Source organism: Syzygium oleosum, unplaced genomic scaffold (assembly GCF_021117445.2).
Source record: "Syzygium oleosum isolate NSW1041296 unplaced genomic scaffold, Sole_v2.1 Sole_v2.12, whole genome shotgun sequence".
In the NCBI taxonomy this organism is placed as follows: Eukaryota; Viridiplantae; Streptophyta; class Magnoliopsida; order Myrtales; family Myrtaceae; genus Syzygium; species Syzygium oleosum.
This window is the reverse complement of record NW_026607496.1, coordinates 2016677-2034117: the sequence shown is the minus strand read 5'-3', so window position 1 is coordinate 2034117 and position 17441 is coordinate 2016677. Positions and strand designations below refer to the sequence as shown.

At 40.7% G+C, this 17441-nt stretch overlaps 1 protein-coding gene, 1 long non-coding RNA gene and 1 pseudogene across 2 annotated transcripts; 2 read left to right on the top strand and 1 right to left on the bottom strand.

The window, feature by feature from the left end:
- Window positions 1-3289: 3289 nt before the first annotated feature.
- LOC130139422 (uncharacterized) lies at window positions 3290-3961 on the bottom strand. Its single transcript, XR_008817624.1, has 3 exons — window positions 3823-3961; window positions 3691-3743; window positions 3290-3526 (listed from the first exon to the last, which is right to left on the bottom strand). It is a non-coding gene; the product is annotated as an uncharacterized LOC130139422 (long non-coding RNA).
- Window positions 3962-11717: 7756 nt separating this feature from the next.
- Window positions 11718-12864, top strand: LOC130139511 (F-box protein CPR1-like; annotated as a pseudogene).
- A 2444-nt stretch (window positions 12865-15308) lies between these two features.
- On the top strand, window positions 15309-15992 carry LOC130139510 (uncharacterized). The gene has a single exon (XM_056316654.1). It carries the CDS (start codon window positions 15309-15311, stop codon window positions 15990-15992), a length of 684 nt encoding a protein of 227 aa, XP_056172629.1.
- Window positions 15993-17441: the final 1449 nt, after the last annotated feature.

The following is a 17441-nucleotide window of genomic DNA, read 5'->3' as shown; positions in this document are numbered from 1 at the left end:
GTCGGGATCTTCGACTTCGTTTTAATGGGTCGCAATGCAAAGAACACTATACACTCCGTCTCCTCCTTTTTTTAGTGGAAATGACATAGAACATTGAACTAAATTGGATAATTGTAGCATCCTCCGAGCAGTTTCCAAACGCAACCAACTTTACACACTGTTTATTTGAGAGAGAGATAGTTATAATTTTTAATCAAGGGCGTATGAAATCGTTTGGGTAGAATGGCTGATATTTTATATTTTCCAAAGCAAAATGTTAACAACTTACTAAGATTGATAGGTGTTTTCAAAGTTAGACGGCCTAACTCCTTGGTGGTTGCTTGCTTGACTAGCGTGCTTACCTTTTCTTAAAGCATTTCGTCATAAATATCAAGACTTAAGCGTATAATATTGCTTAATAAGAGTTGAAATCTCTCCTTAATTAAATACGTGATACTTTTGGATGATTCAAATCGCTGGAAATACTTATATATATTATTATAAAGACTAGTCAAATTAAAAAAAAAAACAGATCAAGAAAAAAATTCCACCTACTCTAGATGTCGCCATGTGCGGCCACCAACTTTCTCATCACTTATCCGCTCAAGTGGAATGCATGAATCACTCGATAATTCTGGTTGGTGGATGAGCTATTTTCTTTGTGTCAAATCAGCGTCACTAGCATACCATTATTATTGTTATTATTTTTTTCTTTTCCAAGTTGTTGGAACACAATGTAAGTATCCTAGCATGGTAAGGTCAAATAAAACGTTTGATTGATTGAGAGGGCCTCTCCATCTAATGTGATTAAGCATCGATTCGATATTTCTTCACAGTCAGATAAAGCGCGACGTGACTAATTTTGATACGTATAAAAAGTTGATCTATTTAATTAAACATATCATAGCGTATCATAAATGGATTGAAAATGACCATATCGACAAAGACGCTTATATTATTTGTATATAGACAGGTTGGTGCATTTAATTAAATGTGTCAAAGCGTGTCGGATTGAAAATGATCATAGATGCGTATTTATGATTACATTTAGTTTTTTTTTTTTGCTAAAATATGATTACACACGGTTATCCTCGATTTTGAACGTCCTTAATGAAGTATCTTGTAAAGGGTCCCGTAAAAAAATTGTCAACCCTAATTAATTTGCCGTTTTCATGTTTATTTGCATCCCGCTCATCCTTTTAGCAACTATTTCAAATCTCTTTTCTTTTGACGTTTATGCCCTTTGCTGTATTTTGGTGTTGTTTTTCCAACCGAGGGCAAAAGTATGCTTAATACAAGAATTAATAACTAATTAAACTTTATTCACGTGCACGGTACATGACTAACGAAAAATAATTTAGCTAACATTCAAATTCAAATTGGGATAATAGGGTATGCGGGTTGCATTGACGGGCTCAAGATAAAGCGCTACACGAATCCCATCATATTATTTTTCTTCAGTAACCATAAATTGATTGCAATAATGTGACAAAGACCTTTTATTAAAATATAACACTTGGGTAGGGCCCAAAAAGATGTCTTCTAGATAAGGCAAAAGGCATCGTTACGCCCAATATAAATGCATCGTCATCTACATTGAAATCAGAAACAATTGTGGAGTCTATATATATCTGCTACTTGAAGAAGTCTACAAAAATTTCTACCAAAAAAAAGAAAAAAGAAAAATGGGTCTACAAAAATAATGGAGAGCTTTCCGGTTGACCTTCTTGTGGAGATCTTATTGAGGGTCCCTCCCCTGCAAGGCCTTTGGTTCGATTCAGGTGTGTATATAAATTTTGAAATATTCTTCTTACCAGCATCTCTTTTATCAGAGCTTATCTTGAGAGACGAACCGAACTGCGAAAATTCGATCTTTGTTAAAGTACGGCACGAACAACCTTTTGAGAGTGCAGACGCAGTATTCTTTTGAAAGCGAACTATCTAATGTCAATACTTCATTTGTCCAAGACCACAGGAAGGTTTGTTTAATTGGTTCATGCAATGGAATTGTTTATTTAGCCACGGTCGAGGATTTCATCTGTTGGTGCCCTCGTTTTCTCGTAGATCGCGAAACTGTCGCATTGTTGATCCTATTTGATGTAGTCGAAGATGTTTTCCTGAAAATGGCACCACCAGATACAATGGCTTGAGGACCGAAACACATTAGCTTGCTAGAAATAGGGGTTATGAAAGAGTTCGGCGTCAATGATTCATGGACCAAATTGTATAAGATGGAGAAATGTACTCTGCCATACCGAAGAGACTTCGATCTGTACGATGAAAATTCTCTCTTCATTTCCACATGCTTTCCTATAGCTCTTCTATAGTTTCAAATTCACAAACGGATCGTTGCGTAATTTGTTGTTTGGCGAATTATGGACAATTGGAGAACGGTAGCATCATTGCCAATTAATTAGGGGAGTTTCGTAGGTGCTTATAGGAATGTAAGTGAATGTGCATGCGATGTAAATAGCAAATAATTATGCCATCAACAGGGTTGTGATTGATTTTACTAATACATGGTGTAAAGATAAATATCAAGAAATCTAACAATGTTCAATTTTTCTCTTCATTTCTCTAACATATGAAATTATCAAAGTGACGATGTAGAAACTTGGAAAATATGTGCTCTACACGTGTAAAACTTAGAACTGATCATTGACAATCGCACTTTTTCCTTCTTATCGTCGCCACACCGTATACCTATAATTGCGATATTCATTGATCCTCTCGAAGTTCTCTTTCCGTCCATAAAGCGGAGTCTCGACACGGGGTTGAGCCTAAGATCAACGAAGACGTGGATGTGATGTTGATAGGTCGCAACGCAAAAAGGATTGCTGACTCTATCTTCAGTTTATTAGTGTTAAATGACATTGGATTGAACAGATCAAATAGAGGGCAAGTAGAGCTTGCACCAAGAGTGAGTATCGCTAAAGGCAAATGCTAAAGCGTTTCGTCGTGAATATCGAGACTCAAACTAACCATCTTTTAACTTAAAAAACTAACCATCTCTTTTGTTAGTGATATTATCGCCTAGTCAGTATTGAAAGACTCTCATTAGGTGAAACATTTAATGTTCTAGGATGATTCTATATGGAAATGTCAAATTGTTCCCTGCTAGCTGAAGAATTCTTATAGATTTTCACATTTCATTTGACCGACGGAGTTCTCTCTCGTTTTATAGAGCTTTTCCCTACCTCCATGGTAGCTTCCCCTTTGCTTGAAACCCTAACTAAACCGTAGCATTACCAGTTAACAATGTTGATGCAATTGTTTTGCCCTTTCCCTTTGGGTAATCAATCCTTTCCTCCCGCCCATCATTCACCCTAACCCTAAGTTACATCTTATCCCATTACCAGTTACGAGCAGTCTGAACAACCTTTTACGGCCTTCACTACAAAATGCAAATCAGGGCATTTACATTCCCCTCCAATTGAATCTGTTGAGAAGTCATTTGAAAAAGTCCCGGACGACTATAGCTCTCATACTGTGGCATGCCGAGATAGACTCTTTTGGCGGTTAGTATTCGGCACCTTCTTGGTGTATTCTACAGAAAATACGAGGTTAGTAAGACATAATGGGTACTGAAAATGAGGCTGCTAGACGTATAGCTGCTCTTTGTAGAAGATTAGGACATTTGTGGCCGGAAAGAAAGACATCTGGACTGGATGAGGTCGTTTCAGAGGAGAAACTAGATGAATGCGAACGTACCTTATTTGGCCATCTTCACGGGAATCCCAACATGAACTTCCAAGCTTTCCAATCTATAATGGTTAAAGCATGGAAATAAGCAAATTTAGTCTACAAACACCTACAACTTGGGTTGTTTTCCTTTGAGTTTACCTCGTCAGAAGAAAAAGACAGGATTCTCAAGTCAGGGCCATGGTCATTTTCCAGTCATGTCCTGGTTCTCAAGCCTTGGGAGCCGAGCACCCCTCCCCATTGTATTGCATTTAACTCTTGTGCTTTTTGGATGCAAATATACCACTTACCTATAGAAGGAAGGTCCGAAGAAGCTATTAAAAAAATTGCTAAACATGCGGGTGTTGTCTGGGAGGTTACACTCGAAACTAAAGGTTTTGCCTCTATTGTAGTAGGAAGAGTTAGGGTAACTTTGGAGTTGTCAAATCCTATAGTATCTGGAAAATTCCTAGTTTTCAAGGAAAGGAACACTGGCTGGATTTTAGATACGAGTGACTCCTGCACTTCTATTTCTCGTGCGGGAGAATTGGCCATTATGCGCAAAACTGTGAATAGGTGCCTTATGATGAATCATTTATTTCCACAAATGATAAGGTGCTTTATGGCTCGTGGTTAAAAGCTGAAGCAAATACACATAGCCCTTTCTGGGAGGCCTTCTATGGAGAAATTAGTGGGGAGGAAGAGCAGGACGAAATGGTGCTAGAAATTCAGCAAGAACAATTTACTCTAGTTGTGAACGAATCAAGCAGCTCCTAGGGCCATCACAGCTCTTCACAAGAAGAAAGAGGTCAGAGAAAATTTATTGATATAGATTTTGTGCTAAAGGGGCTGAACCGAGTTCAAATGAATTCCCTTCCCAATATTTGGCACTTACTTTGCCAATGGAGCTTCCTCTAACACAATTAGTCGAGGAAAAATTGCAGAGAAAGCAAAGGAAAACATCCAAGAAAGGGAAAAGATTTTATCCTTATGATCAGCATTCAAACCCTCAAAATATGCTCGAAGAGGAACAATTGATGGATACACCTACTCAGAAGGCAGCACCTGCTGGAAAATGGGCTTTGGTGGCTAGCCCGAATAAACTGGGGAGCAAATGAAGCTTATTTGCTAGGACTGTCAGGAGTTGGGCTCACCCTTGACAATTTAGGCTTTGAGAGCCATTATGCTCAGTAAAGGTCCAATTTGATGTTCTTAATGGAAACAAAAAATCAAGAAGTAGCTGTCCAAAGAACAAGGCAAAGGCTGAACTTTCATCACAGCTTTGTGGTGAATCCGAGGGGATTGAAAAGGGAAGAGAGGGGGGGTGGGGTGGGGGGAGAGGTGGCTCTCTTTTTGGAATGGTGGACTCGGCTGCGGATGAGTTTGTGGATGTCATTTATGAAGATACTGTGAGAGGGGACAAAAGTAGGTTAACCTTTATCCATGCTCCGGCAACATTCCATGATCGATCAGTGTTATGTAGAGGATTCAACTTCTAAACTCACATGAAGTTCTCCCTTGAGTATGCTTGGGTCATTTTAACGAAATACTTTATCATTGGGAGAATGAAGGGAAAAGAAGAGCTGAGCAATATAGGTTAAAAGCTTTTCAAGACTTCTTAAATGCTTGTGATTTAATGGATTTGGAAAGTAAGGGGTGTGCGTTTACTTGGGCAAATAATCGTGAAGGTGAGGAGTTTGTTAAAAAGAGACTAGACTGGGTAACATGTAACACCGAGTGGAGAATCATGCGTGCTGAAGCTGACGCCATCGCTTTACCAGCCATTGGTTCAAACCACTGTCCCCTCTTATTATCAATCTCAGCCGAGCAAGTAAAAAAGCTAAGTTGTTCAAATTTGAAGTATATTGGCCAAAAAACGAAGGGTGTGGAAAGACAATTAAGCAGGTATGGAAATCCCCTACCATTGAAGCTTTGAATTTAGCAAAAAAGATGAAAGTTACAACTTTAGAGCTGGCTAAGTGGAGTAAGAAGAACTTTCCTAATAACATAAAGAAAATTATAGAGTTGAAAGAGGAGCTTCAGTTTTTGTTAAATGCACAAGACTTTCGTTTTGAGAGAGAAAAAAATACAATTACTTACTGATCGAATTGAGTAATATTGGAGACGAGGAAATGTATTGAGGCTTGCATTTAAAGATTAATTGGATGAAATTGGGCGATAAAAACACTAACTTCTTTTATGCTACAACCATACAAAGGAGGCAGAGAAATATAATTTAACCCTAGAAAATTGCGGAAGAAAGATGGAATCGGGAACCTAGAGAGCTAAAGGAGATGACGGTAGAATATTTCCGAGAACTTTATAGCACTGTAGGTACTCGGAACTTTGATCTAGTGCTACAAAAATGCCCTGTCCTTGTTACGGATGAGATGAATCAGAAGCTAACTAAAAAAATTACAATAAAGGAAGTGAAAAGGGCAGTGTTTCAAATGGGAGCTTTGAAAGCATCAGGCCAGGATGGATTGAATGGTCAATTTTATCAATGCTATTGGGAAGATTTGAAAATGGGAGAGTATCACTAGTGGGTAATGGTGAAAATATCAATATACGAGAAGACAAATGGCTCAAGAGAGGAGTTACTGGGGGACCAGCAAATTACGGAGAACCTACCGTGTTGCTGAGTTGATTATCAACGAGGATAGATGGAATGAGTAGACTTTTCTCTAACAATTAGTTAGAGAAATACTAACAATTCCCCTGAAGACCCAAAATGCACGAGACAGAATCGTGTGGACAGGAACTCAATCTGGACCATACACAGTTAAAAGTGCTTATAACATAGAAGTGCTAATATCCAAAACATAAGAGCTCAATGATCGTCATTTCAACCACCCTGTGAGTTATGATATAGAATTTGGCAAATGAAAACCCGCCCCCACATCACAATCTTTACATGGAGTTTATGTCAAAATGCTTTCCCTACCAGAGCTAATATGCATAGAAGAAATATATTACCTGATGATACATGCCCCCCGTGTAACCGAGAGGCCGAGACAATCGAGCATTTGTTCCTGCTTTGTCCATGGACTTCGCTGATCTAGGCAAATTCTGCACTACAGATTGAGATTTCAAGGAGATGATTGTCGCAAATCGAAGAATGGTTACTCACATTTAAAGGAAAAATAGAAAACCTCACATCATTGGAGACTGTGGCTAGTTTATTGTGGTGCATCTGGAAGGCGAGGAACGTTTTTATATTTCGGCTCCAATACCCCAATCCAGTAAATCTTGTAGAATCAGCACAATACATGCTCAGAAATTGGGGCAAATGGAATTTTGAACAACCAAAGCAAAATTCAGAAATAGTCGACTCACCTCGTAGATCAATTCCCCCAAAGGGACGATTTTTAAAGTCAAACTTCGATGGCTCTTATGTTGAAGGATCAACCATGGGTTCCTTCGCTTGCATCATCCGAGATGCATCGGGAGCTTTGGTGGACGGAATGGCGGGATCGGCTCTGGCGTCGTCTGCCTTCCACACAAAAACCCTAGCTTTGCTCACTCCACTCTCTCTCCTCGAATCCAAGATGCACGAAGTGGTTGTTAGTGAGTAAGACAATTGTGTGCGTTTGGTTCAGCTTCTTGGGAAAATGCAAATGCCTTTGGCCAAAAGTGCTTTGAAGAAATGCAAATTGCGTTTGGTAAAAAATCATTTATAAAGTTACTTTGGCCTAAATAGTGTTTGGCAAATTTTTTTATTGCAAATAGCTTTTAAAAATATTTTTTCTTTTTTATTAAAAAATTCAAACCCTTTGTCGGCTCTGACGAAGGGTTAAGGCCACTGATGACTATCACACGACCCATGAAAAGGCAATGGTCGCCTGTGTCACGCGACCTAGTTGGCCTCTTGCCGACCCTTCGCCGGCCCGATCTAGCCTCGTCGGCCGCTTTCGTACAAAGAATATGAACAGTCACAACTAGGTGCAAAACCATAAAATGAAAGAATTGGTGAGGATGGTTTGGGAAGAAAAATATTAGTTTTAGCATTCGACGCTGAAAGCCCAATGCTGGTCACAGTAATCATGTCGTGCATCCTACGGTATTGTTCTTTCTCGGTAAGCTGACTCAACAAAGAACTTTTGATAGATTTTACGTAGCAGCAAGGCAAAAGAAGTTTTCCTATAGTCCAAAGGCATCATCCTATCCAAAGAAGTTGGACCCCCATTTACATAGAAATCATAAGCAACTTGTGAAGTCTTAAGAGATTTGCTGAGCACCTGAAAAAACTGTGCGACAACAATGGCAAGCTCGCCAGGTGTGCACGTAAATCATGGATATTTTGTCTCTAACAGCATAGAACTCATCATCCAAATATTATGAAGTATGAGTCAGGAAAGACTTCGGTTTCGTGGAATGATGGACCAAGTTGTACACGATCCGAGTGTATTCTAGAAGCATTGCACGCAACTCTCTACTTGGATTTGCGAATTCCGAGGATATTTTCTTCTGCAGGAGCATTCGTGTGAGTTTACACTTGAACATTACGTAAGGAGAGACGAGTTTGAAGTAGTTGAGGTTAAAGTAGATTCCTACCATTGCAGTCATCCATAAATCTCAGGTTAAGCATTGGGTAATGGGTAGCTTCAGTTTTTAAGACTAACAATGTGCTGGAGAAATATATGTTGTACTAATACTATAACAAAAGAGACATTGTATAGTTAAAGATTCGATTCTTTATATTAATAGCAAAAGTGCAATTGAGTCCTAAAAACTAATAAAAAGTGTAGTCAAATCTTGAGCAATTAATACCTCAGTTGGCTATGTTCGATTTGAGTAACGAAAAATGCAAATTTAATGTATTTTACTGATATGTGGCAATGCCAAACTTAAAAAAAAAAAAGAAAATAGACCAAAAAAAGAAAATAAAAAAAACAACAAAAAATAAAAGAAAACTTGACACGAGAGAGCGGAGAGAGATTGGTCGGCAGGGGCTGTGGAAGGGGCGCACCGCTGTCCCGACTTCACCGGCCAATTAGTTCTTGTGAAGAAAATTTAATTTTAGAAGGCTTGGATAAATATTGTTGGCCCAATAACAACCTGATTTAACATACATAACGAATGAGCTCGAATCGAATTTGGCACTAGAACCATTAGTATCATCTTTTCCACCTAGATTTTTTTCCCTTCTATTCTCGAAACGAAGAATTCATCACGATTTAAACTCATATATGTGCATACTCCATGTGATATTTAGTATATCACGAACTATAATCACATGGTGCTTACTCATTCTGACTTAGACACTTATAGATACTTAGTCACTCCAACTCTTAAAATGATGTGGATCCCGTCAATCCACGCTGCCTCACACACACACACAAACAATACTTTCTAGTGAATCAAGTGTTATAGAGAGTCGTCACAACTTTTGTCGAGTGAACCAAGTTTCAAAATTCTTGATTCAAGAACCTATGCAATCTTAGTGGAAGTGCTTATGCAATCTTAGTGGAAGTGCTTGTCATTGGTCGAAGTATGTTTGCCACATTTTCAACATTTCTACATGCCTTGAAAATTTTTATCGAATGACATTGATGTATTATCTAATTCGTTGGAAAGGCCGTTTGAGAAACTCATTGGAGTTGAGAGATCCTTTTAAGAAGAGGTGATTATTATGTCTCAACTAATTTCTGTTTAAAAAATCCCCTATGCTATTTTGATGATGACAAGGAAAAATAAATGCGACTAATGCGTGTATTGGTTTAATACTAGGTGATATATACACAAGCCGCTATGTAGATGATATACCGTCAGGTGTGATTCTGAGTGTTTAGTCACAATCGGAAATGCTCTATCGATATAGAAGGATCACCATCGATATCTGAGGTGAACAAAGTATTGGGCGTCGAGAAATCTACAAATTAAAAGAATCTCTACAAAGGTAAACAAGCTGGAAGGACCTTGATCGAGGGAGAACAAGCCGAGAAGAACGGGGATGTTCGTGATGGCTTGGAAGGACCAAGATAAGGTAAACAGTTGGATGGACCTTGGTGATGGTGAATAGTTGAATGGACATTGATGATGATGAACAAGTCTAGAACAATAATATTTGTTGAAGTTTGGAAAGACTGCACTTATGCGGGTGAACGCTTGGTAGAGTCATAATCGTCAATATACTTTGAAAGACCATAAGATAGACGAGCAGTGGATCATTATCGGGACAACAGATTGTTGACTTGAACAGTTCTTTATTAGATGAGGTGGGAAGACTAGTTGAATGGACATTGATGATGATGAACAAGTCTAGAACAATAATATTTGTTGAAGTTTGGAAAGATTGCACTTATGCAGGTGAACGCTTGGTAGAGTCATAATTGTCAATATACTTTGAAAGACCATAAGATAGACGAGCAGTGGATCATTATTGGGACAACAGATTGTTGACTTGAACAGTTCTTTATTAGATGAGGTGGGAAGACTATGAAAGTGCCAATGATCTTGGTGAGTGTAGTGAAGACGAGGAATCAGCGGTGGTGCTGATGTCCTTGAAGGTCTTTGGATCCTGACTCAGTCAATTATTGAAGACGAGGAATCGGGAGGAGGGGGGGGATCTGATGTCCTTGGAAGTCTTTGGAAGCTGATGAAGCCAAGGAGATCACTCGATGATTGATAGGAAGTCATTTCACACAAGTTCGACAGTGAACAACATCAACAAATTGATGATAATCAACAGTCTTGATTATTGGCAGGGGATTGTGCTGATATCAAGTCCTAGAAGGTACTGGTCATCTACTCATCCAATTGGAACGTTGATCAAAATGAAAGTAGTCATTACAAAGGCTTGGAATTCGTATCAAGAGTGTTGGAGATGAATCGAAGTAATTATGACAATTCTGACAGAAGACAGACTTTGACAAGAGTAGTCTGACTGGTTTGGGAAACTATTATGTCAGAGAGAGCCGTTCTAACGCTGGTGAGCAACAGAGAGTCGTTCTGTTGTTGGCAACAGTAGAACCAACAGCTACTTCATGGAGTTGAGTTGCAAACGGTCATTTAAGGTTGGATATATATATATAGTCCATGAGACATAGTGGGGTTGGGTGGAAACGAACAAACCAAGTTTGTAGCTCTTGAGTCTTCTTCTTTGCTTTGCTTTTATTGATAGTGACTGTGTTATTGTTTATATATCTTTGAGGTGATACTGAGTTGTAATCATAGTAGAGTCAAGTGTACAAGTGTAAGAATAATGGTTGTCTCTTAATAGTGTGATCTATCATGTGAAAGGAATAACACTTGGCAGTTTAAACTTGTAGTGCTGATTATTAATAGATTTCAGCCTTGTTGTAACTATTAGTGTGAAGAGTGGACGTTGGCTTGAGGATAAAGCCGAACCATTATAAATCTCAGTGTAGCATCTTTTCTATCTCTGTATTATCAGCACTCCTGATTTCGATGGTCATCATCAGCACTACTTATTACGTTAAACTAGTTCTGGTGCTGGTGAAGTTTAACTTGTATTCCACAAAAGTTTGCTTATAGTTTTCATTCAACACATTCGCCCCCACTCTATGTTGTATTGTTAGCCCCAACATTTTCCATGATGGAGACCTTTCTCTATCTTGAAGCTGAAGCCCAATCAAATTTGAGGTCAAATCTCCATCAACCTAGCGTAAATGATGCGAGTGCATCAAGTTCTAATAAGAAGAATGCATCCAAGATGGAGATTCAACAAGATTGAAGAATAATGACTCATTCAGCTAATTCAAAGGTTTCCTATATCAAGTTGGTTTCCTCTTTTGAGTAGGTTCCTAATTTGATTAGGTTTCCTAGTTTAATGTTTCCTAATTAGATGTTTCCTAGTTTTATATTTCCTAGTTTATTTTTTTGGTTAGACATATTTCCTTGTTTAAGGTTTCCTATTTTGATCTTTCCTAGTTTAAGATTTCTTATTTTAACATTTCTAGTTTGATGTTTCTTAGTTAAGTGTCCTAGTCCCTCTATAAATAAGAGGTGCTTCTCAATTGTAAGATGCAAAATTGTAAGTTGATAATTTATGAGAGTTTCTCTCAAGTAAGCACTTGAACGAGTGTGTAAGATCAATGGCAAGTTTTCCGGTCAACATTCTAATGGAGATCTTCTTGTGACTCTCTGCAAAACCTTTGGTTCAATTTAGGTGTGTATGTAAATCTTGGAATTCTTTTCTCACTGGCCCCTTTTTCATCAAAGCTTATCTTGAGAGATCGATAAGATTGCACAAATTTGATCTTCTTAAGTACGACTTCAACGACTTTTTGAGAATACAGATCCGCTATTCTCCCAAAAGTGAATTATCGGATCTCGATAATTCATTTGTCGGAGATGGCCAACAATTCGAATTAGTTGGTTCATGCAACGGAATCATTTGTTTGTCCACTTTTGACCACAAGAACCCTCACCACTCAAAGATCTTTCTATGGAACCCATCAACTGGTGAAAACAGAGCCCTTCCTCAACCCAACTTGCATGTGTCAAAGTTGGTTGGATTCGGGTTTGATCCCTCAAGTGGTCATCCAGATGACTTTAAAGTGGTCAACGTGAATATACATTTTGAAGAACATCTAAACTACACCTCCCACGTGGAGGTGTATGATTTTAGAAGAAATTGTTGGAAACAAGTTGGCAACATTTTCACTCCATCACTTAGCCACCACTTAGGCAATCAAGTTATCTTTAAGAATTTCTTCTGTTGGTGCCCTATTTTTTACCTCAACCATGAATTTGTCACATTGTTGATCCTATTTGACGTTGTTAAAGATGTTTTCCATAGAATAGCACTTCCAGATATACTGCCTCCTGAAGAGAAACATATCAATTTACTGGATGGATGCTTGTCTCTAACAACAATTAACTCATCAGCCGAACATTACGAAGTATGGATCATGAAAGAGTTTGGTGTCCCCGAATCGTGGACCAAGTTGCATAAGATTAGAGCGTCTGAGACGAACATTTTGAGTTATATGCCAGTGGGGATTGCAAATTCTGGAGAAGTTTTCTTCGTAAAGATATCTTTGAAAGGTGAACAACACTAATGTGCCATTTCTTATGTTCTATACAACGTGGGGAGTGAAGAGTTTGAGGAATTTGGAGTCGAAGTCCATTCTTGCTATGGCACTCGATTGGTTCCTTGTATAGAGAGTTTGATTTCTCTCTCGTCCACAAACAATGTTGAGCATTAGTTGGTTGCGAAAATTGCTTGCGATTTATTGAGGAGACTTCCGTTTGTATCAATAAGATTCTCTCTTTTATTTCCATTTACTTTTCATAATGTAGCTCTTAATCGGGTTTCGAATTCATGACTTGATTGCTGTGTTAGTTTAGAGTATTATGAGTGCAATCCCAAGTAAATGAATTTCTTTCCCTAATCTTTCTGTGTGTTCCTGAATGTAATGTATATCTTCGTGCATTAGCAGATTGATTGCATTCACTAATTCACAGTAAACACATCATGCATCCCTCAGTCTTGTTCTTGTTCTTTCTTGGTGAGCTGACTCGACAAAGAGCTTTCGATAAATTGTACAAAGCAGCAAGGCAAAAAGAAATCTTCGTAAAGTCCCAAGGCATCGGCACATCCAAAGAAATCGACTGCCATTTACATGTAAATCATATGCAACTCGTGAAGTCTTAAAGAGATTTTGCCTAGCACCTGAAAAAACTGTGCGACAACAATGGCAAGCTTGCCAGTTGACATTCTAATGAAGATTTTATTAGTACTCCCGGCGAGACCTTCGATACAATTCAGGAGTATGTAAATCATGGATGTTTGTCTCTAACAGCACATAACTCATCATCCAAATATTATGAAGTATGGGTCATGAAAGAGTTTGGTATCGTTGAATGATGCACCAAGTTGTACACTAATCCAAGTGTATTCCAGAAGCATTACACGATAATGGGGTAAGGACACTATAAATGCTCTAACTTTCGTACGACGCTCACTTGAATGCCATAATTTTTTTTTATTACTTGAGTGCTAAAACTTATAAAAAAAACATTCACTTGAATATCAGAACTTTCATGTCACGCCCCGAACCCCAACGGGCTCGCGACACCCCTTCGACGGTCGTATTGAACACGACGTCCCGGGACGCGTCGCCGACCCAAACGAAACACCTAAAGTCGTATGCAAGCGGAAGCGAAATTTAAACAACCCAGGCAAGAAACATTCAAGAAGGGGTAGCCGAAAGGTACGTACTCAAAACAAGAATACATTTAATATAACTTACAACCTTCACATTTACATCACCTTACACCAGGCTACTAACATCGAACCACGTTCATCAAAAGGGTGGTGGTTGGGTAGCCTAACTTCACTATTAAAAAGGGCATCCAAAAAGGGGTAAAGCATCAATGTCCAAAACCACTCCCCGGTCTCCAAACCGCGCGTGACGACTATTCGTCACTCCAAGCCTGAAAATATTTAACAAAGGGAATGAGATAAATCTCAATAAGCAGACAACCTAAACCCCACCTAGGCCAATGCGTACCCAGACAAGTCTCAACATGTAATCTAACCATCGACAAATTAGAAATCACATAAACATACTTACCTCGCTTCTAATCATGCATCAACTCTGCATATTAGTCAAATTGCTAAAATACAATATATTACAATCGCTTGAGCGCCATATACACGTGCATTCATTCACTTTGACCAAATACATTACACATGCGCATCCATCCAACTATCCACGACCCGCGTAAACACGCCTCAGGTCCTTTCTCACAGCCTGCGTCAACACGCCTCAGGCCCATTCTCACAGCCTGCGTCAACACGCCTCAGGCCCCTTTCTCACAGCCCGCGTCAACACGCCTTAGGCTCAACTTTCTTTCCAATGACCCGCGTAAACATGCCTCATGCCCAACTTTCCTTCCACTGACCCGCGTAAACACGCCTCAAGCCATTCAGACAAGCGCATACGCCACATTATTCAATCAATTACCGCGTCTTTCACATATTCGAACATCGCCCAAGGATATTCGATCAACCACAATACCATTCGCCACTCATGCGCACCAAGACAACCACAATTCCACCAATTCAAGTCATGAATCACTAACCCGACCTTGATCACATTCGACAGTGACAACCCACTATTAATTCACCATATATGAACACAATTCAAACATTAGACCACACGGGACAATCACACACTAAATCGATATTCTAGCATCAACGGCCCTTCATACAATCGCACTAAGTCACAGCTCACATAATGCGCGTTATCCCCATCACGAATCATCGACACGAACTACCATCAAACGAACATTAAATCACACACGAACAATCATTATCCGCGACACAACTTCCAGCATTGATCAACTCCAAAATCAGCCACAAAACCGATCATAAATCACCTCGTTTCAGCCCACATTCCGACCCATTCATTCGCCCCGAACCAGCCAATAATTCCGTCACCAAACCGCACTAAACGGCCACCAAATCAACCCCGAACAGCCCCTAATCAGCCACATTTCCACTCCAAACGACCTCTAAACAAGTCTATTAACACCCAAAGTCCCAGATAAGGTTTAGGGTGTCGCTTACCACGGGCCTAAGCGAGAACAAGCCGAGCAAGGGTAGCGAGGGGAACCGGAACAGCAGCAGCAGCAGCCTCGGCACAGCCACAACTCCGGCGAACGCGCGGCGGCTCATGGCGGCGACGGATGAGCGGCTGCTACACGGAAGAGGAGGCGGACAGGGGGCCGAAGCAGGGGCGGTGGCAGCAAGGGCGGCCTCGGCGGCGGCCGGACGACCGGACGGCGGTGGCGGGAATCAGCCAAGCACGGCCGCACGCGAAGGGGCAGCTAGGACCGAACAGGGGAGAGAGGACGGAGGGGGGGCAACGGCGAACGGCCAGGGCAGCAGCGTCGGTCGACGGTCTCCGTCCCTAGACGGGCGGTCGGACCGGCGAACACGGCGGCTGGCGAGCGCGGCGGCGGCTGGTGGTGGCCGACCGTGCTTGGCCGCGCGCGCACGAAGGAGAGGAGGAGGACAGCCGGGTCGGGGAGTCGGCTGGACGAACGGCACGGCTGGGCGGACGGTCGCGGCGGCGACGGGTGACGATGGACGGGCGCGACGGAGAGGCGACTGTGGGGAAGCAGGGTGGTGGCGGTGGTTGAGGGGGAGCTGGGTGGTGGCGGTGGAGCAGCGTCAGCAGCAGGCGTCGGCCGTGGGCGGCGACTGGGCAAGAGGGAGGGGGAGTGGCACACGGCGGGAGACGGGCGGCGGCTGGGCCGACGAGGGGCAGCACCTGCATGCGGCTCCGGCGGCGCTGGGTGGTCGGGGGGGCAACGAACGGCGGCGTGGCTCTGTTGGGGTGGAGCCGGGGTGGTAGCGGCTCGTCGGCGAGAGGGAGGCGGCTCCGGTGGGACAGGTCTGGTCAGCGAGCAGCAAGAAGAAGGAAGCAGAAGCCGCGGCACAAAGAAGAAGGGAAGAAGAAGAAGAAAGAGAAGAAGAGAAAGAAGAAGAAAAAGGAAGAGAGAGAGAGAAGGAGTGGACAGCCATGCAGACGGGGGGGAGGGGACGTGCGCGCAGGTTGGGCGTGGCAGAGGAAAGAGAGAGAAAGTCAAATAAAATACTCAAGTGCAATTCAACGGCCACAAAACAATCTGGCGAGCTTGATCCAACGGCCACGAAAATCCTAAATTCGAAATTAAGAAAAAAGCTAAAAGACACTAAATAAAATATACTACGATGGAGGTCTGCTAGTCTAAATCTGTACCCAGTCCAAATTTCACTTTTTATCAATTCTGGGTAATATCAACGCTGGCCACAATAATATCGACACCGTCCAATTAAATTCGTCACGAAACTCCGAGAAATTCGACACCAAAGTTTGGGCTCTAAATAACGGCCAAATTCGATCGAGTGCGATTCTAGCGAAATCTCTAATTTAAAAAATAACCCTAGAGTGATCAGTTCTGAGCGAGATTTAACTATAAGCGCACCGACGAAATACATATTTTATAAATCTCAAAAATGGGTCGAAATTCGGAATGTCACAACTTTCAATTGATCACTTAAGTGCCATAACATTATAAAAAAAAAAAGGTTCATCCAAGTGCCGGAAATTCGACATGGCATGACACTTGTGGTGAATGTTTTTAAAAAGTTATGGCACTTAAGTGATCGATTAACAAATTATACGGCACTCAAGTGATTACAAAAAAACTTATGGCATTCGGTTGAGCGCCTTACATATGTTATGGCACTTAAGTGAGAGCTGCACAAAAATTATGATACTTGTGATGTCATTTTTCCCCACGCAACTCTCTACTTGGATTTGGAAATTCCGAAGCAATTTTCTTCTGCGCGAGCATTCGTGTGAGTTTACACTAGAACATCACGTAAGTAGAGACAAGTTTGAAGTAGTTGAAGTCAAAGTGGATTCCTACCATTGCAGTCAATTGGTTATGTGCATAAGAAGTTTGATTTCTCGTCATCCATAAATCAGGTTAACCATTGGTTAGCTTTTGCTTTTATGACTAATAATGTACAGGAGGGATATATGTTGTACTACAACAGAAGTGATATTAGCTATGTCCAATTTGAGTGACGAAAAATGCAATCAAGTCTTAAAAACTATTAAGAACTGCAGTTAAATCTTGAACAATTAATACCTCCATTAGTTATGTCCAATTTGAGTGATGGAAAATGCGAATTTAATGTATTCTAATGACATGTGGCAATGCCAAACCTAAAAAAAATAAATAGAAAATAGCCCAAAAAAGAAGAAGAAAAAAACGAACAAAAAAAGAAGGAAAACTCGACAAGAGAGAGTGGA

What these genes read in the sequence shown, in the direction of transcription:
- LOC130139510 (XM_056316654.1), top strand. Translation starts at nt 15,309, where the DNA reads ATGGCGGCGACGGATGAGCGGCTGCTACACGGAAGAGGAGGCGGACAG.